The sequence below is a fragment of the Dermacentor albipictus genome, chromosome 4, assembly GCF_038994185.2.
Source record: "Dermacentor albipictus isolate Rhodes 1998 colony chromosome 4, USDA_Dalb.pri_finalv2, whole genome shotgun sequence".
Classification (NCBI taxonomy): Eukaryota; Metazoa; Arthropoda; class Arachnida; order Ixodida; family Ixodidae; genus Dermacentor; species Dermacentor albipictus.
The window spans coordinates 155,693,542-155,721,207 of NC_091824.1; the positions used below are offsets into that span (position 1 = coordinate 155,693,542).

Genomic DNA, 27,666 nt, shown 5'->3' on the forward strand with positions numbered 1-27,666 from the left:
CCACGTCGGTGTTCTGACTTTAACTTCCGGCACTTCTCAGCATGGCGGGGGGACAGATGTCTTTAGGCACTATTATTCAAACGTCTGTTAGCAGTGCTGCCACTGGGGCAGTTCTTAGCTTGGAAAGGCCTAAAGCACGTTACTTGCTGTCTTTTCAAAGCATTTCGAACGATTCGTTTTAACTTTGTTGGCAACAGCGGGCCCAACGAAATCGATACGCTCATGGGAAGCCTGCGGTCAGCTATATACTATCCTGATTGGGTGGGAAAGTCAAATGCTGGGAGAGACACTAGCGCTTGAAGCACTAAATGTCCTGGCGAAAGGAACGCAAAGTATTGAACATCCAGTGCTTATTACACTTGCATCGTGTACTCTAACATGTCTTCAGTGAACGACGCATTGATATAATAAATTTGTAGTTTTCGGTCTGTAAGCCTGCTATCAGGAAATAGCGGGGTGTTGACGTTCAAGCTGCTGTAAACATTTCGCTGGTTGTTCCTTTTCATGGTGTATGCACTGGTGCACTATGGATAAGCGGCAAGCCTAATGTTTCTATTCTATTTCTAGCACACGCGTGCTACGTCTCGGCACGCTGTCTTCCTCGTCGGTGCTTGATTGGTCGGAAAGTTCGTGGCATCTTCCACTCCATCTCTTCAGTTGGCTGAGGTGGGCGGTTGTCGAGTAGACCCTTTTCTTTCCGTTTATCTCGTTCACTCTGCAGGTATACACTTGGAGTATTTCAATCACAGTCAGCGGACCTCTGAACTTCTGGGTTTTTGTTGGGGCGCCGGTGTGCTCTGGAACGCAGCGCACGACCACTATGTATCCAACACTCAGCTTGTGCGCTTTGAAGTGATGCTTGTCGAAGTACTGCTTCGACTTTTCTTGCTAGCTCACTATTCCCTTTTGAGCCATCTCTTGAAGTTACTTCGGACATACCCACTCGTTATTCTCCGTGATTAGCCATCTGAGGACGCTGTCTTGCATCATTGGTATCCATGCAGAAGCCTGAAAGGTCTAGTGCCTGTTGATGCATTGTATTCAGTGTTTAGGTAGCTGTCTAACTCCTTGATGTTCTGATCCCAGTTATTGTGGGTCGAGTCCTTGATTCTAGCCATAATAGATGGTACCATAGTTCGATCCACACGCTCTGCCTGACCGTTAGCCCTTAGATGGTGAGCAGAGTTCGGTGTGTGAGCCACACCATTTTTCTGACAGAAGGCTTCGAAGCCGTGAGACGTGAAATAGGAACCACGGTCTCAGATGATGCGTTCCGGTAGTCCGAGCTCGGTTATAAAACTCAGCATGCACCGTAGTACATTTCTCGCTGAGGTGTCTCGCACGGGTTAGAGACGTACAAACTTAGATTGTCCACCAGCACCAAGATCCATTGGTTTTTCTTGGAAATTCTCACAAACGGACCAACATGGTCTAAGTGTACAACTTGAAATCGTCTCTTCTCAGGTGGTATCGGGTGCAGAAGTCCAGGTTTCTTCCCTCCTGGAATCTTTGTGAGCAGACACTCGAAACACCTATGGATGTGCTGGTCCACGTAGCGCTTCCATCCGAGGAAACCATAAAGTTCCTTGGTTTTCGTCACTGTCCGGTCTGTACTAAAATGCCCCTTTAAGTCGTGGAACTTGACAAACAGTGTTTTACGCATGATCTTAGGCATCACGAAGAGAAGCCGCCCATCTTCTTCCACGTAGAACAGCCTTCCATCCTTCAGTCGTAGGTTTTTGACCTTGACACTTTCTTCCTTGGTCCTTTCCTTGATTGGCTTCTCGAGAACTCGTGCGAGGTTAGCCAAGTCCGCATCAGATAGCTGGATCACCACAACTTGGTCATCTAAACTCAAGGCAAGGCACACTTCGATCCTTGTCTCGACAACCTTATCGAGCGTTTCCTGCGGCGCTCCTACGGATTCCCGACTCAATAGTCCACGTGTGCTATTTTCTCACCTGCTCGGCGCTTCACCTCGAAGTAGTACTCTTGAAGTAAATCGAACCACCTTGCTATCTGCGGTTTAAGAGTGTTATGCGCATTCAGGTACACAATTGCTTGGCAATCTGTTACCAGCGTGAAGGGAATGCCTAGGAGGAATGGACGAAGTCTTTCCATACTCCAGGCTCAGTTCCAGTTTTTCCGCATGGTAATTCTTCTCAGCCTCAGTGGTGCGTTTACTGACACAAAACACCAAGTGCCAGTGCCCTGACTCATCTTGAAGGATCATTCCCGCAAGTCCACGTTTGCTTGCGTCCGTGTGGAGTTCTGTAGGAGCTGAAGGGCCATACAACTTCAGAACCGGAGGCTCTGTCAGTTCTCTTTCGAGCTGGTCGAAAGCTTCCTGTTGCTCCACTCCCACAAACTTTGTGTCTTTCTTGGTCAGAGAAGTAAGTGGTTCTGCCTTCACAGTATAGTGGGGAATGAACCGTCTGAAAAATCCTGTCAGGCCCAGAAATCTCTTGACGCTGTGAACATCAGTTGGCGTGCTAGCGTCCAATATAGCTTGTTGCTTCACTTCATCTGGCTGCAGGTAGCCTTCCGCAATCTTGAAACATAAGTAGTCGAGTTCGTCACTTCCGAACACACACTTGGATAGCTTAAGGGTTAGACCAGCAGCTCGCAGAGCATCCAGTACTTGTTTGAGCCGAACGAGCAAGACTTCCCAGTCCTTAGCTGGAATCAGGAAGTCGCCCATGTAACACAATACTACAGTGTTGCGCAGAGTTCCGAGAACCTTGTACATTAGACGTTGAAATACAGCAGCACCGTTTCTGAACCCAAACATCATACGTTCAAACTGTCTGGTCTCATCAGGCGTGATGAATGCAGTTTTGGCCTTCGATTCCTCACTCAGTGGTAGTTGAAGGTATCCGTTTGCACAGTCGAACACACAGTACATTCGTGTTGTGGACAGTTGTTGCTGCTGGTCATCAATGTTTGGCAAGGTAACATGTTCTGGCACCCTCGGTCTGGCACCCTCTGGCACCCTCTGGCCGATAATCTACGACTAGACGATTTTCTCAAATTTTCTTTTTTAAGAATAGCACTAGACTAGCGTATGGCGAGGATGTTTCGGTTACAATGCCAATCGCTTTCCACTCTTTGACAATTTCTTGGATTGCTTCTCTTTCCTCTGCGTTAGTCGTGTACGGTTTGCAGCTGACTGGAGTGCTTCCGGAATACTCTGTGATAGTCATCTCCAGTTGGTTACAACACCTGAACTCTGACAAATTCAGTGCAAAGCAGTCCCTATATTCATTAAGCATCTTCAGCAGTACATGCACTTGTTGTTCATTGACGTCCTTCCCTACATTCAGCAGGCTACGATCAGCCTGGTGGCTTTGGCTGAGGCACAGGTCTCACGGGGGTTAACTCTTCGCTCCCTGAAAGCAGTTCAGCGTGAGCCAACAAATTTCCCTTGATCAGCTGTTGGTCTTCATCCTTGTCGTTTAACATGGGTATCTCAATCACTCGTTGTTCGATGTGAATTAGCATTCCCTCACCAGGCCCACTAGGTAAGATCAGATTTCCTTCACTCTTACCGGTCTCCACCGTCACCCAACACGCAGTTCTTTTGGGCAGCACAATGGTTTCCTTGGCACGAAGTCGTTCCTTGGAAGGCTTCATCTGGGCAAGGTCGATGTTACAAAATGGAAGATTATCTCGGTAGCCAATCCTGAGTTCACCTCCCATGCGTAGGTATGCAATGTGGCCTTGTTCCGTCCAGGTTCTACCAACCAGCATGTCCACAGGCAAGGCATTGTTGTTGACGACAATCACCTTCACCTTGCGGCATACCACGTCATCAATTTCTATGTCCACCTCCGAGGTCCCGATAGGCCGAACTGTAGATGTGCCGGTGTTCCTAAACACATACAAGTCTTGAGCCCTGCACACAACTTGTAGGCTGCACTTTTCAGCCGCTTGCTGACGCAATATACAGTCTGAATTTCCCGGGTCAATCATCATCGAGAGCTGGAGAGTTCCATTGATGGTCGCACTTTTCAGAAACTTTGATGGACCACTGTCACTTGTTGGATTCTCATTCACCACGAAGTTACCAACAGGGTTTGTTTCTGGACAGTCTCTCGCTATGTGCCCATACCTTCCGCAACTGTAGCATTTTCGCTCCGCTTGATCACGCTTGGTGGCTCTGGCGTTTTCTTCGGTGGTCCCCCATGACTTGTTTGGTCTGCGACATATGCATTTGTGATCACTTGCTCAGGTGGACGCGCGACAGTCCAAGATCTTGAAGTCGGAGGCTTGGCCCGAGGTGTCGTGGCACCCGAAACATCACCTTGTGGCTTGGCCCCTGGTGACTTCTGCATTCTAGCTTCGCTTATTCGCTCCAGCCTTCGCAAGTCTACCAGAAATTCATCCTCGACCTTGTGTTCCTTCGCCGTCATGGAGATGCATGCGTCTCGAAACCGCAGCCCCACCAAAACTCGCTCCTTGGTATCTTGCATACCGAGGCCCAGTCCCTTGCATAACAAGGTCATTTCGAGGAAGTATGCCGTGATGGACTCTCCCCTCATCTGGACTCCTACCTGCATTTGCTTCCACTTTTCGGCCATGCTTGTCTGGCCCACAAATGCCTTTTTGAAAGCAATCTTCAAGTCCTCACTCGTAGTGAGGTCATAGACACGGGCCTGAAGCCAAAATCGAGCAGGTCCCTTCATGTGAAGCCTGCCGTTTTCTAGTCTGAAGGTGTGCGGCCAGCCGTGCAGGACCGCCATGGAATAGATACTCTTCAGCCACGCCCAGCTTCGTGGGATGAGCCCTCGCTCTCGAAATCGTAGATAGCTTTATTCAGGTCCGGCATAACGTGGAAAGCTTCAGGTTTCCTCTCGAGGAGCTCCAGTAACCGCCAGTTTTGCTCTAGCAGAGCTTGCATCATTTGGTGTTCGTGAGAACCGCCGCCGTCTGCCATCTAGGCGTTTCCCTAGGCGTACACACAGTTTTTTGCCTCCAGCTGAGCGTCTATAGGCTTACGACGTCACACAGAGCGTCCGCACAGACGTTTCTGAGGCGGCATGAAGACTCGCATTTTCGATGTCGGCGCCTCACGAAGACGGTACCGTTGCGTCTCGTAGATGTCACACAGAGCGTAGGCACGCACGTTTTCAAGGCAACACAAAGGTCCCTTTTACGGTCAGTGCCTCACGATGACGGCACCAAAGCAGCGTCCGCTGAAAAGTCAGCGAGCATCACCGTTGACGCAATCCCACGACATTGGCTTCCAGGATCGCTACACCACGAAGGTTCCGGTGTATCCCACTTCTGAGATGTTAGGAATTTCTTCGCAGACACACAGATTTTAAAGAAGGGCGCTCTTTAAAAGATAAATAAAAAAAGAGTTCAAGACAGCGTGACGACTGCTTTCCTTCGCGGCCGCCATCTCTCTCTTTCCCTCTCTCTCTTATGTTGCCAGCCTTCGCTTCCGATTCCGCTAACACTATTTAGACATGTTGGTGTTCCCAGTACAGATTACGTGGCCGGTCGCGGACAATGACAACAGAAAGAAACAAATGGTACACAGACGGCGCTAACTCGCCTGAATTTTATTGCGGAGGCTTGTGAGCGTTTTTATGCAGACAAAGTAAGTACTGCGCATGCCTGAGGAGAGAATACTCTATAGATGTGTGTTTCTTCTCAGAAATTGAAATTCTCTAGCTGACAGCGCGATTGATATGCCATGCTGATGCATATGTCCGCTAAGTCAGCAATATTTTGAGCTCGTGTAATCAGTTGCGTCAATTCATTCCTGCTTCTTGCGATTACTGTGCGCATATGGAACAGGGCCCCGAATTCACAGTCCTTGCAATGTAGGCTAGTCACTCTCCAGTATTTCGTTTTTTTTTTTTACTGTTATACTCGCGGACAACTTTCTGTGGCTATGAAGGCAGAGCTACGGATCCAAAGCGCGCACAAGTGAGTGCGCTTCTGAAAAGAATACCGAGTTTTAATCACGTTAGTTTAGGCTCTGTAAGACAAAACATAAACACCTTATTAGAAACAGTTAAATTAGGCAGAACACACCAGTGAGTGTAAATGTTTACTTATTTGTGGCTCTTCCCTTCCGCGTCTGGGGAAACGCGAAACCGTCGCACGTGGAAGCTGCGTCGATTCAGGGTCTGTTCCGAGCAACTAAAAACACTGTCAATGCTGCCAGGCTACTTACTGCACATGCGCTGCAACACATGTGCAGCAGCCACGCGCCCGTAGCTTTCCCTTCAAAACCACAAAAAAGTGTCCACTAGTTTAGCATGCTCGAAGTGACTTTATTGCTAATAGAAGGCCCCACTATTTAGAGCAAAATGCGCATGTGTGGCATGTGGCATCAATTGTGCTGTCAGCTAAAGAATTTGCATGTGCAGTGCTTCCCATGCCATATATATATATATATATATATATATATATATATATATATATATATATATATATATATATATACCGCAGTGCCCTTCCACTCTGGGAAGAAGGGTGACCAGCGAATCTGTGTATGTGGCCCCTAAACCTCCGCCGTGGGTCGGCCCGGTGTTGCACTATCTTCAGGATCGGCCCACGTATGGGAAGGTTTGTGTCGGTACAGGGGCATGATCCTGGGGGGAACTAGCCCTTAACAGCTTCGCTGTAATTCGCTGTTGAATTTGGTTGTGCCTTTGTGTTTCTTAATTAATTATTGACGACGACGAATGCGCCAGCGAGCCAACTGTGGAAGAAGATGACGACGCTGGAGCCAATTATGATGACGATAGTTTTGTGTTAACACACGTACACGATCCTGGGGGAAGTGTCACAGAGTTTCCTACAATTTGCGCAACGAGGATGCAGCATAGGCCGGGGCATTTAGGAAAAATTATTGTATGAAACTCTCTGGGATGTACCCCTTAATAGCTTCGCTGTAAAATGGTGATGAGGTTGCTCAATAAAATTGTTGCGGGTCGGCTCTGTGTGTGTATTACCTGTGTCTTTCTGTTTCCATTGTCCGCAACACGCTGCATAATTTTACTAAAAGCAGGAGCGCCGTGTGCGGCATCACGGCAGTCTTGCATTATAGAGCAGCCCGACTACGGTTCTTGCCGAATACAAAATTGAGTTTTGTATTGCTGCATGCGCAATGGGACGCAACTTCCTTGCATGGTCGTTCAAGCCGGCTACCATTACTTGCGATGGTGGTATACATAGTGGCAAAAAAAAAAAAAAGTGTGCGCCGTGTTTTCGCAGATGCCTCTCGTGAAAGACCGCATCGTGCACTCTCCCTTCCCGGACGTCCACATACCAGATTGCACATTGTACAACTTCATCGCAAGATTCCTAAAGCGATATGCGGACAAGATTGCCTTTGTGAGTGCCTTTTTGTGCTTTCTCGCATGTGTGCAAGGGTCTTGGAAATGCGCAAGCGTCTTTTATCTGAACAGCAACGAGGAAAATTTATATGCATTGTCTCGCGGATCTCTTTTTTTTTCTTAACGCCACTTATGGACGCCTTAATGGCGCTGTTGGCACGGCGGGAAGCTTAGAACTTCCTTTTTCAAACTCCGTGGTCCATGGTTGCTCTCGAGACTTTTGCGTTTTGATGACATTAAGAATAGAGACGGAATGACAATGAATTCCGACAATGAAAAGATCGTGTGAATATTGTCAAGTGAGCAATTGAGAAACTCCTAAGCCATCTGGATATGTCTGTGGTAAACAATGTCGAGTCGTCGCATCGTCTCCTGACTATTTCGGCGTGGATGTGATACGTTAATTTTTCTCCTTATCAATTTTGTCTCGTCAAATGCTCGTCAAATAATTGTCGGATATTGTTACGCAGTCGTCATACGTACATTAGTTTATTTAGACACTGTGTGGAAAGCTCATACATTTAATTCTCTTTCTATTTTCAATGAATAAAGAGCGTGGTGATTTAGAACTCAGACTTTTTGTAATCTAATGCCTTAATGCCTATTACTTTTGCAAACAACTAGTTAGAAAAAGAAGGTCCACACTAGACCGAAGGAAATGAACTAGTTATTGAATATGTCTATGGACAGTCCGCGACTTCGTAATAGCCAAAAGAACCAATCTCTGGGAAAGCCAACTGGTCTGTACTTGAAGTGTACAGACGCTCCATATACTGTCTACATTAACCTATGTAAGGGCACAGTGTTATCATATTTTCGCTAACTCCAGTTTTCTAACGCTAACTAACTAACTAACGCTTTTTTTTATGCTCCGGCATCTTTTCAAGGTGGAAGGGGACGAGAGCATGAGCTACGCGTTCCTGCAGACGCGCCTGCACCAATACGCCATGGGCTTCCACAAGCACGGCTTGAGGCGTGGTGACCGTTTCATCGTAGCCATGGACAACACGATCGACGCGCTGATCTCCATCCTGGCACTGATGTTCTCGGGATGCGTGGCGTGTTTCGCCAGCGGGCCCAGAACATCGCGTACGTCTGTTACCGCCTTACCACCTGCTACCACCTTTGTACACGCAGCTGCGTGCACAAAAAATCTGGACGGCGAGGCTGCAGCGTAGACCTCAGGGTAAAGAAAAGGGGGAAGGTTGGCACGACCTTGAAGCAAGGCGTACATGAGCGTGCTGTGTACGGCAGCATAAGCTGTAAAGGGGACACAACCATGGAATGCTCACGTCCTACGTCTCGCTCCCCCTGGTTCTGTTTGCACTAGCGCCGAGAGTTTGACGTTCACACTTGCCGATTCAAAGGTTGGCCTCCGTGTAATCTGAAATCTGCAGCCGTTGTAGGCAGTTTCTTCTTAATACGCGTCGTGACTTCACACGGGACACTCGAAGCAACCAATTGTTTATAAATAACGTATAGATAACTAGTTTGTAGTTATAGATAACGAATGGCGTTTGGTTTGTTTAACAGCACCGGGTGTGAAACAGCGTTGCATAGATATCCGCCCTGAGCCCGCGGTAGCGGGTGCGATCGCGGAAGCCGCTGCCACATTTAAATGGAAGCGAAAGGGGAGAACGCTGGCGTATTCTTAAATTTAGGTGCACGCTAAAGAGCCCCAGGGTGTCAAAATTATTGCGAAGGCCCCCGCTATGACGTGCCTCATATTGAAATCGTAGTTTTACAGCGAAGTTGTTTATGGCTAGTCTTCCGTGCATTTTTGTTCTGCGTGAACGAAATATATCATCAGCAATGGCTCATACCCCAAAGCAAGCATAACATGCTGTAGCTCATCCCTCGTAATGCAGAGGCTATATATATATATATATATATATATATATATATATATATATATATATATATATATATATATATATATATATATAGTCCACGCAGATGTATGTGACGAAATGTGTGTGCGTACCTTTCGTCACGATGATCACCGATCAAGACAGTAAATGTGTTCATACCGTTGTTTAAAATTCAGTTTCATTTCTGTGCCGTGTGCTAAATATCTTCGCGGGTCATCAACCTTCACAGAGTGGAATGGCTCTTGATTTTATGCACGTAACACCCCAACATTTATTTGTTTTCTTTTTAAGTTGAGGTACGGGGTAGTCTTTAGAGTATTTGTTTGGGTCAGTTTTGCTGTGCTTCTTTCTTCAAAAATTATGCAGCACTGTTTCGCACCCAACGCGTTTTAGCACATCAGCTGATGAAAACTAGCACAGGGTGCCCACACTATGCCGCCACTACGCCGTTTATTACCTAGGTAGGTGTAGCTTTGACAATCACGTTTCCTGCGTCACAATTAACGAAAAAAAATATTCACAGGCACAACGCAGACATAAGTGTTCTCGTCTGTTGTGCTTAGGGGCGCAAAAAATGCAAACAAACAATAAGAAGACTCATTGTAAAATCCCAAGTAGCCAAGAAAGAAGTTCTTGTATTGGTCTAGCTTTCGGACATAAAGCAACAAAACTTATCGTGATTGTTTTCGAAGATTTTGGTGCAATAGCATTTCATATATTTCTAACCACTTCGACGTCGCAAGTAAATCGTTAACACCCTCTATCGCCTTTCTCTTCTCTGCAACAGATGAGTTGGTTTATCAAGTCAAAGACGCCGGGGCATCGTTCTGCCTCACGGACAGCGAAAACTTGGCGTATATCCTCGACGAACAGCATCGGTGCCGTTTCAAGGTGCGCCGCTTATTCATGATTGCTGACTTTCTCAATAAAAAAAAGTTCCCATTTCGGGGAGCATTTATAACGATAGGGAAGTATTTTAAACTACACCAAGTGAGGTTCGTGATATAATCGGCAGTATAAATTGCGTAAACATCCGCTTACTGATTACCTTAAGAAGCATGGTGTCACGCGAGCACATGCAACTTGAACAGATCTCGCACTATGACCGCGAGCACTCGCTGTCACAGCGCTGGAGTGGTGAAGAGCGCTGAGACAAGATCAGTAACGCTTATTCTTGCTGCTTCTCGCTTTATCGCGTCTCCATAAATTGAGATCTAGCACTGGGCGCGCATGCAGCCACCAGCCATCTTGGCTCACCCCTAGCACTCGTACCTGGCGCAGATTACCTCCAAGATACGGCGCGCCGTCCACGTGTGCGCGAAGCAAAGCTGGCAGCTGTGCGTAGCCACGACCGGGCTAGAGGAGGAGGCACGCGCTCTCCTCCCCTATAGCGCACTTGATCTCATGACCTTTAACGTAGGGCGCTTGGAAAGACAGCGCGCATCGAGCCACTATCATTCTCGGCGCACACTCGCACGCTTTCTCTCGCACCATCAGCATGGCGGTGAGCAGGGCGCTATCTTATCGAACTTTAGCTTTACTCAAAACATTATGACGACGGCGACGGCATCGGTGAAAATTTGCCTGTTGTGTTCATATCTTTCCTATCCAAATATTTTACCCGCCCGTCGAGAAAGAACTTGCCGTGTAATGCCAGAAATTGTGCACTTGCGACAGCGTACAGTCCCAGTGAGGGACATTCTTTATAGGAACACTGAACACAAACACTAATTATCTTTAGACTGATAAAGCATTCTTTGCAAACTATAGTTTAGTTACTTTTGCGACAACAGGTAGAATATTAAAGGAGAAAATAAAGGTCGAAGTGGGATTTCTTGAAAGACGCTCCAAAACCAGAGTGCCGGCACGTCAGTATGACGTCTTGGGTTTTAAAGTACTTTTTTGCATATTCGGGCCCTTGTGGCTTTATAAAACACTTTTAAACGCCATTAATTCCGCCTTTGGGTGCTTTAGAATACATTGTAGTTCGCTATTTTGAGGCATTCAAAATCCATGACGTTATGGGCGCCTATAGTGAGAGAACTAAAAGGTGGCGTCGCCACTGGCCTCTCGTTCTTGCGTCTTTTCTGCTTCGCCGAGCGTTTTCTCATGGCAACTGGGACTTAACAAGGGCAAGACCAATTTATTAATACAGCTTAAATAATTTTTCTCTTTTAGTGCCCCTTGAATGAGTGCTGGAGACCTTGGCACTTCCATTCGCCAAGCATGTTAATTTAAGTGACGAAGTTTGTGTGCGAAATGAGACACTCATACAATGTGTGCACGTGCTTATTATAAGCCAGTAACAAGCACAAGAACACAGGGTAACGGGCAAATAAAGCGTCCGATTCAGGGGTTACGCCTGACTGGTAGCACCTTTCTGGTCCGTGACGCACTAGCCACAGTCAATTTGAACAGTTTGATGCTTATTATGGTGCCAGAAAACAGCACGTGCGTAGTCTTTTAAATTGGGGCGCAGTGAATGTAATGACGACGAACTGAAATTCCAGCCTACTTTAGAAACGATAATCACGAAGAAGGAAATTTTCCGTATACGTGTATAGTCGCACGTGTTATTAAACAATCATCGCTAGTGATTCTAGGACTCATTTGGCGTGCTTTTCGCACTCTAAATACATGGTTTCAGCGAAATCGCCTTTGGCGGGAGTAAGAACAGTGCTACTGATGCAAATGGCGACAGTCAAGATGTAACAGCGTGACTTTAATTTCCACTTTCTGATTATGAGGCACGCCGTAGTGAAGGACTCCGGAAATTTCGACCACCTGGGGTTCTTTAACGTGCGCCTAAATCTAAGAACACGGGTGTTTTCGCATTTCGCCCCCATCGAAATGCGGCCGCCGTGGCCGGGATTTGATCCCGCGACTTCGTGCTCAGCAGCCCAACACCACAGCCGCTGAGCAACCACGGCGGGTCAACGGCGTAACTTCTTGAACAAGGATGAAAAACCAAAGAACACACACACAGTAAAGCAGCACCTGTCGTTCTCTCTGGTTTTTGTTTGGTTGGGCTCGTTCAAAAAGTCACGCTGTTGTACTTTGAGTCATGTATAACCCACTAACCCAATTATCTATATGAGTACACCTGTTCGAAACTATCACGATCCTTAAAATGGAAATTCAAGGTTTCACGTCACAGCCGTTTACCATTCTCCTATAGGGATTTAAGAACGTTCTAGTGGACCCACCTCTGAAAAAAAAATACTAGTGAGCCTGCGTTAGGCTTTTCTGACTTTACTTTCATGAGTAGCACTGGTAGTTGGGCGCTCAGTGTACCTCACGTTCTTCGCATGATGGAGAGCGTTTTTACAAGTCAGGAATACAAGCCTAGGTTTATTGGCTGGAGTAATCTGTGACATCGAAGTGAATAACCCTGTAATTATAAGGGCGTCATACTTCATACCACGTACCTTTCCATAATTTCGTGAAAGGATATGATAAAACAAGAGATTTTAGTCAGGATCGTGAACGCGAAAATGATTTCGTTGAGTGCTCATAATACTAGCCGATGCCAACCGATGCCAGCCGAGGGCAAATATGGCCGATAAACGAAGGGCATCGTGATTTTATCCCCCGGAACGTATATTCGTCCAATATTACCCGACATAGAACTTTCTTTATTGACGTCAGCGCATGCCGCAGTGATACTTCGCCGTTCTATTTCCAGATGATATTCGTGATGCGGGACACACCAGGGTTCGTGTCCGTGGCCTCGTTTCGGAAGATGCCCGAGATGGCGCTTCTGGAGCTTCAGGAAGAAGACACAAAGAAGGCGCTTTGCGCGATCGCTTACACGTCGGGCACCACGGGCGATGCCAAGGGAGTTATGGTGTCGCAGTACAGTTTCGTAGCCGCTATCCAGAGTATCAGGTGCGTCATACCCTCTCGTCTTAGGTCTATGTCGTGGTGCGGCTGCTTTGCACTACTCATTGACCTCACGCTCTTGCGCATCAGTTCAGTATATTCGCATTACGTTAATGGTTCTACCGGTAGTGCCTACCGCCGATGGCGCATGCAGTAGGTTTTCCGCTCTTGCCAGCTGGGCTGAAGAAGTAGTGGTAACAGTAGAACTACGCTATGTTAAAGTTTGCTTGCCTTAACATACATGTCGCGCAACTCATCTTGTAACTCTGACTACGTCTGATGTGACGCCAAAGACGCACTATGTCAACGTAGACTGATAAATTACACTAAACTCCTTTGCGGCTGTGAAAGGAGAGCATAAAAAAACAATAACTATCTTAGCATTGCCCGCATAGCGGATTTCCTAATGATCCGACAATACTGGAACTATAAATGGCGCAATGGTAGCAGCCCTTACCAACATGAGGAATTATGTGATTACCTTCTGCGGAGATGTGTAGTTCACGTCTGCCGACAAGGTAAAAATAACGAGGCATAAGGCATCATCTCGACAAGTTTCTGTCACAAGCCAGGGCTCTTATTCACGTAAGGCGCCTATTAGATTGTCCGTAAGGGAAATTACGGGAATCCTGATGCTGGGCATATTATCAGCGAAGGCGATCGACCAATGGCAAAGAGCGCTTACGAAAGAATAGCTTCCTGAGTTCGACCGCTGTTCAGCCATTGCATTCGCTTCCTTACTTAGCAGCGTTAGACTGAATATTTAGGAGGCATTAAACATTATATATATATATATATATATATATATATATATATATATATATATATCCTTTGGCAAGACAGCGCGCATCAAGCCACTATCCTTCTCGGCTCACCCTCGCACGCTTTCTCTCGCACCATCAGCATGGCGGTGAGAAGGGCGCGATCTTATCGAACTTGAGCTTTACTCAAAACATCACGGCGACGGCGACGGCATAGGTGAAAATTTGCCTGTTGTGCTCATATTTTTTTTTATTGATATGATATAAGGAGATGTTGGCGCACAATTTAAGGCGCCGGCTACTCCTCATCTCTTGAGTGGTTCCATCATGCATCGTACAGGGTTCAAGGTTACATATCAAATAGTCTTTTCACACAAGCACCAGGACTTATCACGCAACGTTTCCACGGAAAGACTATGACGTAAGGAATACATGGTACATACAATATACAATGTAAATGTCTCCACACTTATTTAGATGAAAGTCTCAAAAGTACAAAAGATATTGTCGCCTAATAACACATTGTCTAGTCAGCGGGTGGTACATACATCGTGTAAATGCATTATCACATACAGTCTCAACAGAACAGTCAACATATCATAATTCACAAACAGATGGATATATACAGTGACAACGAAATGAAGGGAACAATGAAAGCGCTAATAACGTCCAGCAATACCGCTGTCTTCAAGAAAAATCTTTAGTGCTCTTAAAGCACTCTTCTGCAAGGCCGTTCTTGGCCAAGGGCCTTTCATATCCAAATATTTTACCCGCCCATCAAGAAGGAATTACCCATCTGTGTTCTCTGCTCTCGTGTGCTCGCCTACTCTTTTCAGGGCAATGAAGTGCGCCGGTGAAAACGAAGTGCTCATGGTATTGTGGAACCTGTACTCCGTGAGCGCGATACGCCTCTTCATGGAAGCGCTCTGCAACGGAAGTACGTCGGCAATCGTGAAGCCGAAGCATGGAAGTGCAAAGATATTTGAAGCGATCAAGAAGCACAACGTGAGTCGTCCTTGCGTTTCCTTGTGCACTAAAATGCCGTATCAAATTCTTTCACCAGCGCTGCCCTTTCTTTTCTGTCTTGTGCCGATCGCCAACGCAAGAGCATTGGCCTACGTGGGTTTGGCAGAAGATGCAACTGCCATGATATTCGCGCAGACAAGAAAGCTTTCTTTTTCGTATACACTCCTATGAGCCACCTCGACGCACCTACACAACAGTTGCATGTTTTAACGCGACAGCGTTAAGGAGCTCGTGTCGCAGAAAAGCCGGTGTCGTCGGCGTCGGCGTCGTCGGCGTTGGCCGTGAGCGATAAATCCCAGCAGGCACTTCATGAATAAAAAACAACTTGCAAGATGGGCTGGGTGGGAATCGAACCAGGGTCTCCGGAGTGTGAGACGGAGGCGCTACCACTCAGCCACGAGTTCGATGCTTCAAAGCGGTACAAAAGTGTCTCTAGTGAATGCGATGTTGCCTTAGAAACGAGCTGTTTCTAAGGCTCAGGCGTGCGTCGCTTGCTCAGGCGCACATTTCGTTGCCGCGCCGAACGCGGCACTGCTCGACGCCCACCGCGTCTGATGCGGGGCGCGTAGTCGCTGCGCCGTAGCCCACTGTCTTACACCCCTTGGCGGGTCGACGGGAACGCTGTCGCGTTCCACTCTTGAAGGCGAAGCTTAAGCGTCCTCCAATTTTTTAAACAATAACGTTACTAGGACGCGTGGTAGGGGAATGACCTCGTCAAAAAAAAAAAAGCCAGACGTCACAGTGATGTGGTGAAGCTTCCATCACGCTTAGTTCAGACGAGCGAAGTCGAATACACCCTACTGGCGTTGATTTTTTTTCGAAAGATGTGACGAATACTTAAGAGCAAGTATAACTGTATGACGTTTTGTCGATTTATAACGCAATAAATAATTGCTCCATGATTTTGAAATTTACAGCACGTTTATCTAATCACAACCTCTACCTCTACAATGTGTCAGCGCAATTAACTGGATAGTTCCTTTTGTGGCAAGCTTTGTTCCTATGCAGTACCGTAGTTAGTACAATTTTGGCATATTGTCGCTCGCTAATTCACCCTACAACTTTGAAAATTCACTAGAATGTTCTAGAAAGTACACTACTCGTGTAAGGTTTATACCGGATACACACCATGTAGTTATTTCGCGACGCGTGTGTACAGTGAAGAAATAGGCCAGTGCTCACGACGCACATAGCTCATCTCACTCTTTTAACTTTGTCCACGTATCACCATTATCGCCCCTCACATTGCCTGCAACGTTGACGTTTTCCCACTTCGTTCAATGAATGAATGAACCTGTCATACAGTGTTTCAGTCAGTCAAATCACTCAGGCTACCTGTCTTTCATTGTATCAATCAATCAATCAATCAATCAATCAATCAATCAATCAATCAATCAATCAATCAATCAATCAATCAATCTGTCAGTGACTCAATCAACGTGTCAGTCAATAAATTAGTGAAAAGGTCATTTCAACAACAAGCCATTACGTTTTCTTTTGTACGGCCTTCCTTTCGCACAGGTGACGACGCTGTACGGATCGGCCACACCCTTGCAGCGGCTTGTGCGCGAAGCGCTCAGCGCGGGCGAGACGCTGAAGAGTGTCACACGCGTCGGCAGCATCGGCGGCACTCTGCCCGAGACAGCCGTGGAGCAAATGCGGAGCGTGTTCGACCTGCGCCAGCTAGGGCACGCGTACGGGCTCACCGAGGCCGCCGGCTTGGTTCTGGCGCCACCGATTCATGACGTCACCGTCGCTTACCTCGGCTACGCGTGCCCTGGAGTGCTCATCAAGGTTAGTTTTATAGGAAGCTAGACCTTCCAAATTAGACCAACCATGTCATGCCAACAGGCAACGGGGTTGAAATAAGTATTCAGAAAGCAGCTTCTTTTAAAGAATATTTCGTAACAATTTGAATACACACAAGGACGTACAAAAGCAAAACACACTGCCATTATTATATTCCTTAAAGATGAATTGGGTGTGTCATTGCCCTGGGCCAATTACGAGGAGGATATTTACAGAAGAATAAAAATGGGTTGGCGCGCATGCGGCAGGCACTGTCAAGTGATGAGCGGACCTCACCCCCATTCTCGAAAGAAAAATGTACAATGATTGTGTTATACAGTTACTGTCACGTGGGGAAGGAACTTGGAGGTGTACAAGTATGCCGGAAAAGATCTTAAGGACCACGCAACGAACGATGGAACGAAACATGTTAGCCGTAACCTTAAAAGATAGGTGCACACTGGGATAGGTGATATTCAATATGCGCAGGGCAGATAACGAATGGTCTATGAAAGTTAACGGAATGGGCGCCAAGAGAAGGGAAGGGTGGTCGAGGACCGTAGATAACGATAGGAGGTGTGATGGCATTAGGAATAAAGAAATGGTGCTTTAGGCCATGTCAGCCGTTGACAAATGTTTATTTACCTTAGCATGGTTGCTTCTTTTTTTTTTGACTAAAGGTCAAGAGTTTTGGTTCCCCGTATTCTTCTCACCCACAGCATACTGAGAGCTTCGGCTCTGCTGTGTTGAAGCCTTGAGGTGGCATGCAATAGTTTACTTACCAGTGGACGGCATCTAAGACCATATACTGTCTGATACCTGCAGTTTATTCAATGTCGCGCCTCCGCTGCTGTGACCACCGAGCGGCCTGCGTAACACTCCCAGTTCCAGGATACATATAAACATGCATATATAACAAAGGGGACGAAGGGTTAGTCATCGTCGCAGCTCAATCACTAGAGCACCAAAAGCGTCATGCGGGGCTTATGAATTCCGCTCTTGCAGTTGAAGCAGTGCTCTCTTTATCCACTTGCGATTCTCCTTTATTACCTATGTTAAGTTTAACCCAAACTTAACCCTAACTCGCAATTATTTTAGGAACAGAATAAAAAAAATTGGTCTCCAAACCACGGTGTGAAGGTAGTTGGACAGCGAAGCTGTAAACAGCTAGAACGATTACCCATTGCGACGAAGCTTGAAATTATTCACATGGCGACATGCGCAAGCACTTTACCTAATTATTAGCCCAAGACGTTTCAACGGCCTGCGACTTGACTTGCGTCGCTACTTCGTGCACCTACAAAGAGTGGGCCAGAGAGAAGACAAACGCACTTATCCACACATTCGCCGCGCCTCGTAAGCAAGGTCTCTTTCAAGAGTCCTCACTATACGTGGCCTTCCAATAGCACTTTCACAACACAAATAAGTTGCTAGGCGGGTACTTCTTTTACATACAAAAGTGAAGTTACATCACTCTCTGTTTCGTCTGCTACAGTTGCCACGTCGAGGCAATTGCAGCTTATGCAGCCGCACTCTTTACCGGGAAACGCTTGCGGCGAATGCTATGCGTGACGGTGAGCGTTCTAGTTCTTTTTTTATCTTTCCCCCACACGGCGGGCGCCACCGCTGCCGTGGATGGATGGATGGGTGGATGGATGGATGGATGTTATGAGCGTCCCCTTTGGACCGGGGCGGTGGGTTGCGCTACCAAGCTCTTGCTATTATACTGCCTAATGTCCTACCTAGGTTACATAATTAAAAAAAACGAAAAAAACCACTATGAATTCCCACAACTAAATTTTCTGATCCCCTATTGCAAACTGTGCTTTTGTACGTCTCGTTTTTTTTCGTTTCCCTACTTTTATTCCACCAGTCTTCCAATCGCCTCTTGCTAATCCCTATTGCGGACATGTTTACTTTTCCACTGCTCTCGCTGAACCCAAGGACTTCGAGGAGGCCACTTCTGCCTAAATCGACTGCTGGGCTGACGTCTTCACATTCTAATAAAACGCGCTCCATCGTTTTCCTAGCTTTACCGCAGCAAGCACATGCTTCTTCTTCCTTCTTATATCTCGCTTTATAGGTGCGTGTTCTAAGGCATCCCGATCTCGTTCCGAAAAGTAATGAGCTTCCCTTTGAGTTAACATAAATTGTTTCTTTGCTGATTTCGTTTTCTCCTCTTAAGTAGTTACTCATGGCAGGTTTCTTTTCCATTGGCGCCATCCATGATATTATTTCAGCCTTTCTGACTTTCCGCTTGACGTTCTTTGTTGCTGTGTTGCCCACCCTACAGGCCATATACTTGCTGGTAAGCTTCCCAGTTCTTTTCCTCCAGTGTGAATCAATGTTTTTCCTGTACAGATACCTCAACGCTCTCCCAGCCCATTTACATTCTTCCATATTCCTCAGTTGTTCTTCATGATCAATTTCACTGCGAGCTTCCCTCACTTCAAGACTAGTCCAGCCGATATCACCCTGCACATTTTCATTTGTAGTCTTCCCGTGAGTATCCAATGCGAGGCGTCCCACTGACCTTTGGTTCCCATCGAATCCTGATTGTACCACTGATTTAAAGCAAACAACCGCATTTCAAAAAGTAAGACCTGGAACCATTACACCTTTCCACATACCCCGGAGCACCTCGTACCTATTGTATCCCCACAGCGCTCTGTGCTTCACTATGGCTGCATTTCTCTTCCCCTTCACTGTTATTCTTTTTTCCTGCGTTTCCACATATCTATGGCCTTCGTTTATCCATATACCAAGGTATTTATATTCTCTTACTCGAGGTATTTGCTGGCCCTGTATTGCCACTGTCTGTTCACTGTTTTCATTGAATACCATAACACCTGATTTTCTAACACTAAAGGGCCAAGCTTAATTCTTGCCTTCATGTCCACAGATATTAGCCAGACGTTGCAAATCACTTTGCTTGCTAGCTAGTAACGCAATGCCGTCCGCATGAAATACACTTGCAAGTTGCTGCTCTACTACTGTACCCGCCTGTTTGTATGATAGATTAAACCCGACATTGCTTCCTTCTAGCGCCCTCTCCATCTTCACCATGTACATCATAAACAGCAATAGAGATAAAGGGCACCCCTGTCTCACTCCCTTGTTGATATCAACTTTCTCCTCGCCCTCATCCATTCCCATTCAACGCAAACGGAATTTTCTAGGTAAATCTCCCTCAAAAGCTGTAGAAAAACGTCACTTAACGTTCCCCTTCCAGAATATCCCACAAAATGTTGCGGTCTACGTTGTCATAGGCTCCTGTACTGTCTGAAAAGGCCACATATAACGGTCTGCTTTCTACTTTTGATATTTCAATACACTGAGTAAGAACAAATAAGTTATCATCCAAACGTCTGCGTATTCCGAGGCCATTCTGACGTTCTCCCAAAATGCCATTATTCTCTGCCCATGCTTGCACCTTTAATTTGATTGCCTGCATTGCTAGCCTGTATATTACCGATGTAATGGTCAATGGTCTATACGAGTGAATTCTATCTTTCTCCCCCGTTACATTTAAAAATTAAATTCATTCTACTTTGTCGCCGACTGTCTGATATTCATCTATCTTTTAAAGTTTTTTCCACTGCATTCACCAGAGCTTCCTTACTTTTTGGTCCTAGTTCATTAATCAGCCTAACGGGAACCTCGTCTAGCCATGTGGCTGTGCGCTTAGAAATTTTCTCTTCGGCTTTCTTCCAGTTGAAATTTGGCAGCAGCATCTCCTTTTCCACCTGGGTCTCTTTTATGTTCTTTTTTTCTTCAAATACAACCTCGTCATTGCCTTGGAAAGATTTGGCTGTTATTTTTCGGATGTAATTTATTGCGGCTTCCTCTTCCAGTTTGTTTCCATCTTCGTTTAGGATATGTCGTTGTATTGTTGTTGACTTCCTGCCTAATAACTTTATGTGGTTCCAAAATATTCTAGGTGCGGCCTTCTTTTTCTCGCGTATTTCTGACAACCAACGTTCACTTTCACCTTTTATCTTTACTTGCACCAGTGTTTGAACCATGGACGTTTTCTCCCGGTATATTTCCCGTTTACTGGCTACTTCATCCTGCGGCAACTTCGCCTTCTTTGCCTGCCTGTTCACTCGGGATGCTTTCTGTCGTTCGGCAATCGCTTCTCGTATCTCCCTGTTCCACCAGCTTTTCCGTTTCTTTCTTCCTTTCCAACCAGCATGCGCTTTTTCTTTCCGTATTGCTGCCGTTATTACACTTAGAAGCTCACTATATTCCCACTTTTTACTTGGCCGTTTGCCAAGCTCTTCCTCGACCCTAGTGACTACATTTGTTATTTTTTCAGCGTTCAAATTTGGACAGGCTATTTTGCACTCCTTGCTTTCTTTCCCAACTACATATCCCATTTTCAAAATGATGTGTTTATGGTCACTCCCTATGCCGCTATACCCTTCCTCATGAATGACAATTTCTCTCAGCTTATCATGAGTTCCTTCTGTCATCAGACAGTAATCAATGGTGGATTGCTGGTTTCCCACTTCCCGCATGATCTCCCCTTCACACTTAGGCCCTGTATTCAGGATAATGAGGTTATGTTTCTCATAAAGGTCTAGCATTAACTTCCCGTTGTTGTCGGTATAGCCATCTAAATACTGTATGTGGGCATTCATGTCACTTTATAGGATAATTTCAGCATCATTCCTGAAACCTTTAATATCAGCACCTGTGCATTCCACTAACCCTTTATTCTTCTCTGTGCAATTATTTACGGTCCACAAATGCGTAACGCCCAGCCAAGTTTTTTCCCCACTCATTGTACCTGATAACCAAAGATGCTCTTGACATTTTGAATTTACTCTTTTCCATTTGGCTCCCTGATGAATGAGAATTCCGACTCCACCACTCTTCTTTCCGACTTATTTGTGCTGCACCCTTCCCAAGCATAATTCTCTATCAGTGCCGGCTCTTCCGAGTCTCTAAGGTGCGTTTCTGTAACCACATACACCCCTATTTGTTCTCTATTTAACTGCTCCTCAATCTCTGCCCACTTTTCCTTTCTTCTGCCGCCCTGCATGTTTATGTAGCCTATTGCATGGCGAGCTCACTTTCTTGCTTTCCTCGTTTGTCTGTTATTGACGGCGATGCTATTCTGAGGTTCCCTTAGGGGACCTTATTCATTACTACCTGCTCTGGCCTCCTGAGCGCCCGTGGGCCCCATAAAGAAGCAACAGCAGGACCAGCAAGTCGCCAGCCCACTTCTCGTGCAACCCTTTAGTTGAAGGGGATCCCGTCTCGTTGAAAACCACCAAACCTTCTGACTTCCCTGTTTACGTCGACTAATTCGAAGCCTTTCCCTCGGCTCATTTTCTGTATAGCCGCATTAGCAGCCACTACGGCTCTTTGTACGTGACTGTCACGTACAGGAACTTCCGGCACCGTGCACACCATGATCTGCACCTGAGGGGACAGCTCGCGCAAGTCGTCCACCCCTTTCGCCAAGTGCTAGGCTAGTCCTATCCCTTTCCTGTTTAGGGCGTCATTTAGCCCACCTGCTACTATGACAAGGTTGCGCACATGGGCATTTTCCGCGAGCTTTGCTTTTGCTCGCTCCATGACAGAACCCAGCGTCCGCCTCAGAAATGTCCATACCGCCACTCTTTTATCGCCTTTCACCCTCTCCACAATTGCATCTGAGCACCTACCCAGGTTTGAGTCACACGCGATAATCACCATTTCACTCTCTCCTACCTCTCCCTGCTTCCCTTTGTCCTTTTCCGCGTGATTCGGACTTGACAAGGGGCATTGATCCATGCGTTCCTGCTTTTTACGCGTGGCGGCCTCAAGGTAGGTGCCTCTCTTTTCAGCTAACCCTTCGCCACGTTGCCCGCATTGCAAGTACTTTGCTGGCACTCCCTTCCCTGTCACGTCGGCGGACTGCGCTCCATTGTCACGGCCATTCTTGTTGGCAATAGCGGGCCTGTTCAGCTTTTCCTCGGCTGTTTCAAGTCTTTTTTTCCACTACCTTCCGTGCATCACACTCCCTATTTAGCTCATTTTTGAGTTCTTCTACCTGTTTGACAAGCTCTTCCTGGAAAGCCTCCATTTTCTGCAGCCTCGCCTCGACATCACAGTCTGTGCCGATTGACTCGATTCCCTCTCCATTCTCATCCGTCCCCTCATCTGCCTTGAGGGACCCCGCGCACACTTCATGCTTTCCCGGCTTTCTTCCCATAAATTGCCCGGCTTTTTCTACTGCAAATACTATAACACTATATTACTATAATAATGCAGAGCACGTGCCTTCTAGTAAAAACCGATACGCACAGGATCTAAATCCTCAAAATGTCGCAAAGTAATTCGCACCAACCAGTTAAACGCAATCAATGCCGCGCAGACTTAAGGTGTGACACGTTTTCGCACGTGTGCAACCACGCGGCTACGCTCTCACTTTCCTACCAACACGCACACTGTAAAGCCACTAATAGCTAATAGTCTTGCCACTTCCAAGCTACTATTTAAAGGCTTTAAAGACTTAATGTCCCACCCGGTTGCCCGTGTTGAAGCACGTGGCGCGAAAGGACGCTCTAACTATCTTGCAAAACCAAATGTACACGAAACACGCCCGCCCACACGAAAAATAGAGGGACAAAAAAAAAAAGAAGAAAAAAAAGAAAACTGCGCAATTATTATTTAAAGAATAAAAAAATCTGCAAATCAAAAACAGAAGCAAGCTCAGAGCATGCAGGAAAACTTGTGATTTCGTCGCCGCCACGGTTCCCTAAAAAGCACGTCCATCCGCCACAAAAGCTCAAGCCACCGATGCACTAAGGTTGAGCGCCATCTGCTGGCGCTGCAGGGAACCCAGTTGCCCGCGGAGACGTCAGGCCCATTGGGAGGTAGAGCTATACAGCGAAGCTGTAAAATGAGTTTATTACCTCCCCTCCTCCTCAGCTTTCCTTGACGTTTTACAATTAATTCCTTGCTGCTATCACCATCGGAGGAGAACCACATAAATGGCATGTAACACGAAGCGCAGTGTAAAGAAGATCTAGGTACGTAAGTACGTGCGTTACGCTGACAATTGCAGTGTGCAGAGACATTCGCTTTCATTCTTACTGAACCAGTTGGACGACCAGCCTCTGTCGGAAGAAAGCATTTTGCAACATCGACGCGACTTCACGTCGCATTAAAAGGCCGTGCAAGCGCTACTGCACTTGAGATCGACCAGCCTGTGTGAACGCCTGTGATTGGAACGCCTTTTCTGTTACCAGTTCCTGTATATTTTTCTGTTTTCTTCTCTCTCGGCCCTTTTTCCAACCCATATATCTCACAACCCATTGCAGGGTAGCAAACCGGAAACTCGTGTCTAGTTAATCTCCGTGCCTTTCCTCTCTCTCTCTGTATCTCTCTCTCACTGACCAGTGCGAAGGGTAGTGAAGGGTATGTGAGCATTCCGTTATTAAATGTTGTCCATATTCTTAATACCGGGACAAATCTTCGCCTGTGCAGCAAGTTTAATTATCCTCCAAGGTTTCTGCGTTCCGCACTTAATACAGTGGTTCTCCACAGCATGCCACTGTCTTGGAGGTTATGATTTCGGCAAACTGCGGTTGCCACAGCTTGTCGTCACCCGCCGTGATAGTGCAGTGGATTTCACCTTGCGTTGCTGAGCACAAGGATGCGGATTCCTGCCGCGGCGGCCGTATTTCGATAGGGACGAAATGCAAAAACGCTCTTGTACGTAGCTTTAGGTGCACGTTATAGAACCCCAGGTGTCCAAAATTAATCAGGAGTCTGCCATTACGGCGCGCCTCATAATCTGATCGCAGTTCTAACATGTGAAACCCCAGAATTTAATTTAACCACAAGTCGTCCATCAACAGCAACGCAGTGTGTATAATCTCAAAAGCACGTCAAAGGCCACGTTTTAGAACACGCTACAGGTGCACATCTGTCCTACGTAAAGATTTCTTATAGTGTGTTTGCATTTGCGCTGATGGTGAGAATGTTTAAGAAAATTCTGTGTCGTTTAGGAATTAATGAAGCCATCGAATGTTGTACACTTAAGCGTTTCATCGTGACACCTATATTGCTAAAGACACAAGCTGGTAGTCAGCTTTGCCATTCTTTTTCTGGTGCAGTCATGTATTAATTCATTCATATTCATTTTCTTTTGCTTAACAAGCCCTAAATTTGTTTGGTAAGGCGGAAAAGGAGCTGAAGTATCAAAACTGCACGTCACCTTCGCTACATCAAGAGTGTACTTTGGTAGTACAGTTTTGGATAGGTATTTTGTTTAATTGTCCCTCTCAGGCATTCACAACCAGAACATGTGACAATTTCCTTGTGACTAGCTAAAAAAAAAAGGTGAAAGTCCTGACTGAGTGCATATTTATTAAGCATTATATTAGATGTGTACATGTGCTGCTTGTTTGTCTTTCCTAACAGGTGGTTGACGTCACCACAAGAGAGCCCCTTCCTGCTGAAAGAACTGGCGAAATTTGCGTGAAGATTCCTAGCGTCATGATGGGTTACTTAAACAAACCGGAGCTTACAAAGCAGGTCCTTGACTCCGAAGGCTGGCTTTTGTCCGGTGAGGGCCTTTCCCGTCGTGTTACAAAATGTGGGTTTCAATGAATGGAACAACCTGTAAGCTAAAATCTTTTAGGCTGGCAATATACCAGCTGTTACTGAAACATTTTCCCTTTAGTGGATATGTAACTTGATATGTGCGTGTGTACATGGGCGTCGTCGTCGCTTTCTGTCAAGTTATATATATATATATATATATATATATATATATATATATATATATATATATATATATATATATATATATATATATATATATATATATATATATATTCTGATGCAGTCGTGTATTGATTCATTCATATTCATTTTCTTTTGCTTAACAAGCCCGAAATTTGTTTGGTAAGGCGGAAAATGAGCTGAAGTATCAAAACTGCACGTCACCTTCGCTACATCACAAGTGTACTTTGGTAGTATATATATATATATATATATATATGTTTGTTTGGAAAATTTTGTTTCGGTAATTGCATTGCCCACACACACCCCTATATTCAAAATAAAGCTCAGCGCAAACAGGACGGCATTTGTACGCACAAGGTCCCACTCTCACCTGGCATCATCACTACTTCACACCCCTGCGTTGGAGTGTGATGTAATAAAGATGCCATTTGAGAATAGCGCCTTGTCCTGTCTCCTTCTTGTGACTAGCCAATGCATTCAATGCATTATACTACTGTTACGTTGTTTAACTGTGATTACTAAAATTTCTGATGCTGTAATTTCCTGTAACCGATTATTTTATTTGCTGTTGTGCTCATAGGTGTATGGAATTACCCACACTTTCTCGGACCTTTTCTGTTGGCCCGTAGTATAAATAAATAAATAAATAAATAAATAAATAAATAAATAAATAAATAAATAAATAAATAAATAAATAAATAAGTGAACAGCCATACGAATAACAGTATATTGATGATATTAGATTGCCTAAGTACAATTTGTGTCTTCCTTTCTTCTGTCCCTTTTCAAGAAATGTATTTTGCGCCACAAAGTATACCTGGAAAATCTAAGCACCAACTTGCCCAAGAAGAAGTCCTTTTGATGATATTAGATTACTCATTAAAAAACAATATGAACGAACACCGGAGCCTGTAAATGAGAATGATTTGCAAGCGCCTACATCCTTGTGGTTGGCATGAACTGTATGTTAAACCATTCTTGGCAGGAATTAAGCCTGCAGCGGCAGCAATATCACGGCTTTTTTCCTGTAGGAAATGTCTTCTCAATTGCGGTTTGTCGTCGTTCTCGTACAGCATCGCCGCCACAACTGGATGGTGTACGTTCTTAAGATTAGTTCGTTCCTGTGATTGTAGGCATGACCGATAGGCAACGTCTTCACGTTTTATTGCAACGGCATCCAAGTCGAAACTGTGCCGAAGTTAGCCTAGCCGCGCCGGGCACTTTCAGGGCAAGAAAAATGTAAGAAAATGCACGCAGCTCCGACGCACTGCTGGAATCTAAATGACGCAAAACGTGTTTAAGTTGGCGAGGCAGCAGCAGTACCGGATGACACGAGTCCAGCCTACTCGCGTGTAGCCGCCTGTGTCACGAGGACTAAGGGGATGCTTGTAAGAGGGCGTAAAATGGACGAGAGATGTATCTAATCCCTGGAATGGCACTTACCCAGTGGCACTAGTTGTCTATTGGGGCTCGTATCCAGTTGTCCCAAGCTGTCTACTCGACACGGCAACAGTAGGCAGCATTCGCAAAGTTGGGTGAAGAGGCAAAGAAAGGCTACGGTTTAAAATAGCCGGCGTCGTTGGCGGAACACGCTAGCGACGCGTAAAAAAAACGTTCTAATTGCACAGGAGATTGCGGCTACTACGACGAGGGCGGCCGCGTGCACTACATAGACCGGCTCAAGGACACAATTAAGTGCCGCGGCTTCCACGTTCCAACTCCGGAGCTGGAGCATCTCATCAGCTCGATGGCCGAAGTGAGCGAAGTGGCCGTAGTCGGCGTGCCCTCTGCCGAGTACCAGGATGCACCGATCGCGTTCGTTGTGCCCAAGCCCCCCGCCGTCGGAAGCGTTGCTCTCGCCCTCAAGATCAAGCAGTACGTGGCAGGTGAGATGCGGTTGTTTGTATTGTGCTGTTGTACTATCACGATCACCATCATTATTATAGTCATCATCGGCCGATCTGTGTCTACGGCAACTCAGTTTTGCTTAATCCCTCAATGTGGGGGAAGATTAATGAAAGTGTCATGATTGTCGTCCACCTGGGAAGTAGTACGAAACTACAAAGGAAAGCCAAGGGTATTTCCCACAAAGCTTAGCAGCTGAAGAAAGTTATGCCCTGGTACAGTGATCGAACATGGAACCAACGCTTTCACTGTCGGTCGCTTTGCAACCTGAGTTAACCACGAGGCTATCAGATCGCAGAGCGAGGCAGAATCAATGGACAAGTTGAAGCG

The 27,666-nt window shown here is 46.1% G+C and overlaps 1 protein-coding gene and 1 pseudogene across 3 annotated transcripts in view; one reads left to right on the forward strand and one right to left on the reverse strand.

The window, feature by feature from the left end:
- LOC135903777 (uncharacterized) overlaps nucleotides 1-27,666 on the forward strand; it is a 36,356-nt gene that overhangs the window by 1,943 nt on the left and 6,747 nt on the right. For all 3 annotated transcript variants that reach the window (XM_065434157.2, XM_065434159.2, XM_065434158.1), the window contains 8 exons: nucleotides 7,234-7,353; nucleotides 8,243-8,444; nucleotides 10,014-10,117; nucleotides 12,912-13,114; nucleotides 14,706-14,874; nucleotides 16,417-16,689; nucleotides 25,105-25,249; nucleotides 27,060-27,317. In XM_065434157.2, the coding sequence (XP_065290229.1) occupies nucleotides 7,234-7,353; nucleotides 8,243-8,444; nucleotides 10,014-10,117; nucleotides 12,912-13,114; nucleotides 14,706-14,874; nucleotides 16,417-16,689; nucleotides 25,105-25,249; nucleotides 27,060-27,317 (1,474 nt within the window). The remainder of the gene's footprint in view (nucleotides 1-7,233; nucleotides 7,354-8,242; nucleotides 8,445-10,013; nucleotides 10,118-12,911; nucleotides 13,115-14,705; nucleotides 14,875-16,416; nucleotides 16,690-25,104; nucleotides 25,250-27,059; nucleotides 27,318-27,666) is intronic.
- LOC135903825 (uncharacterized) lies at nucleotides 494-5,403 on the reverse strand (annotated as a pseudogene).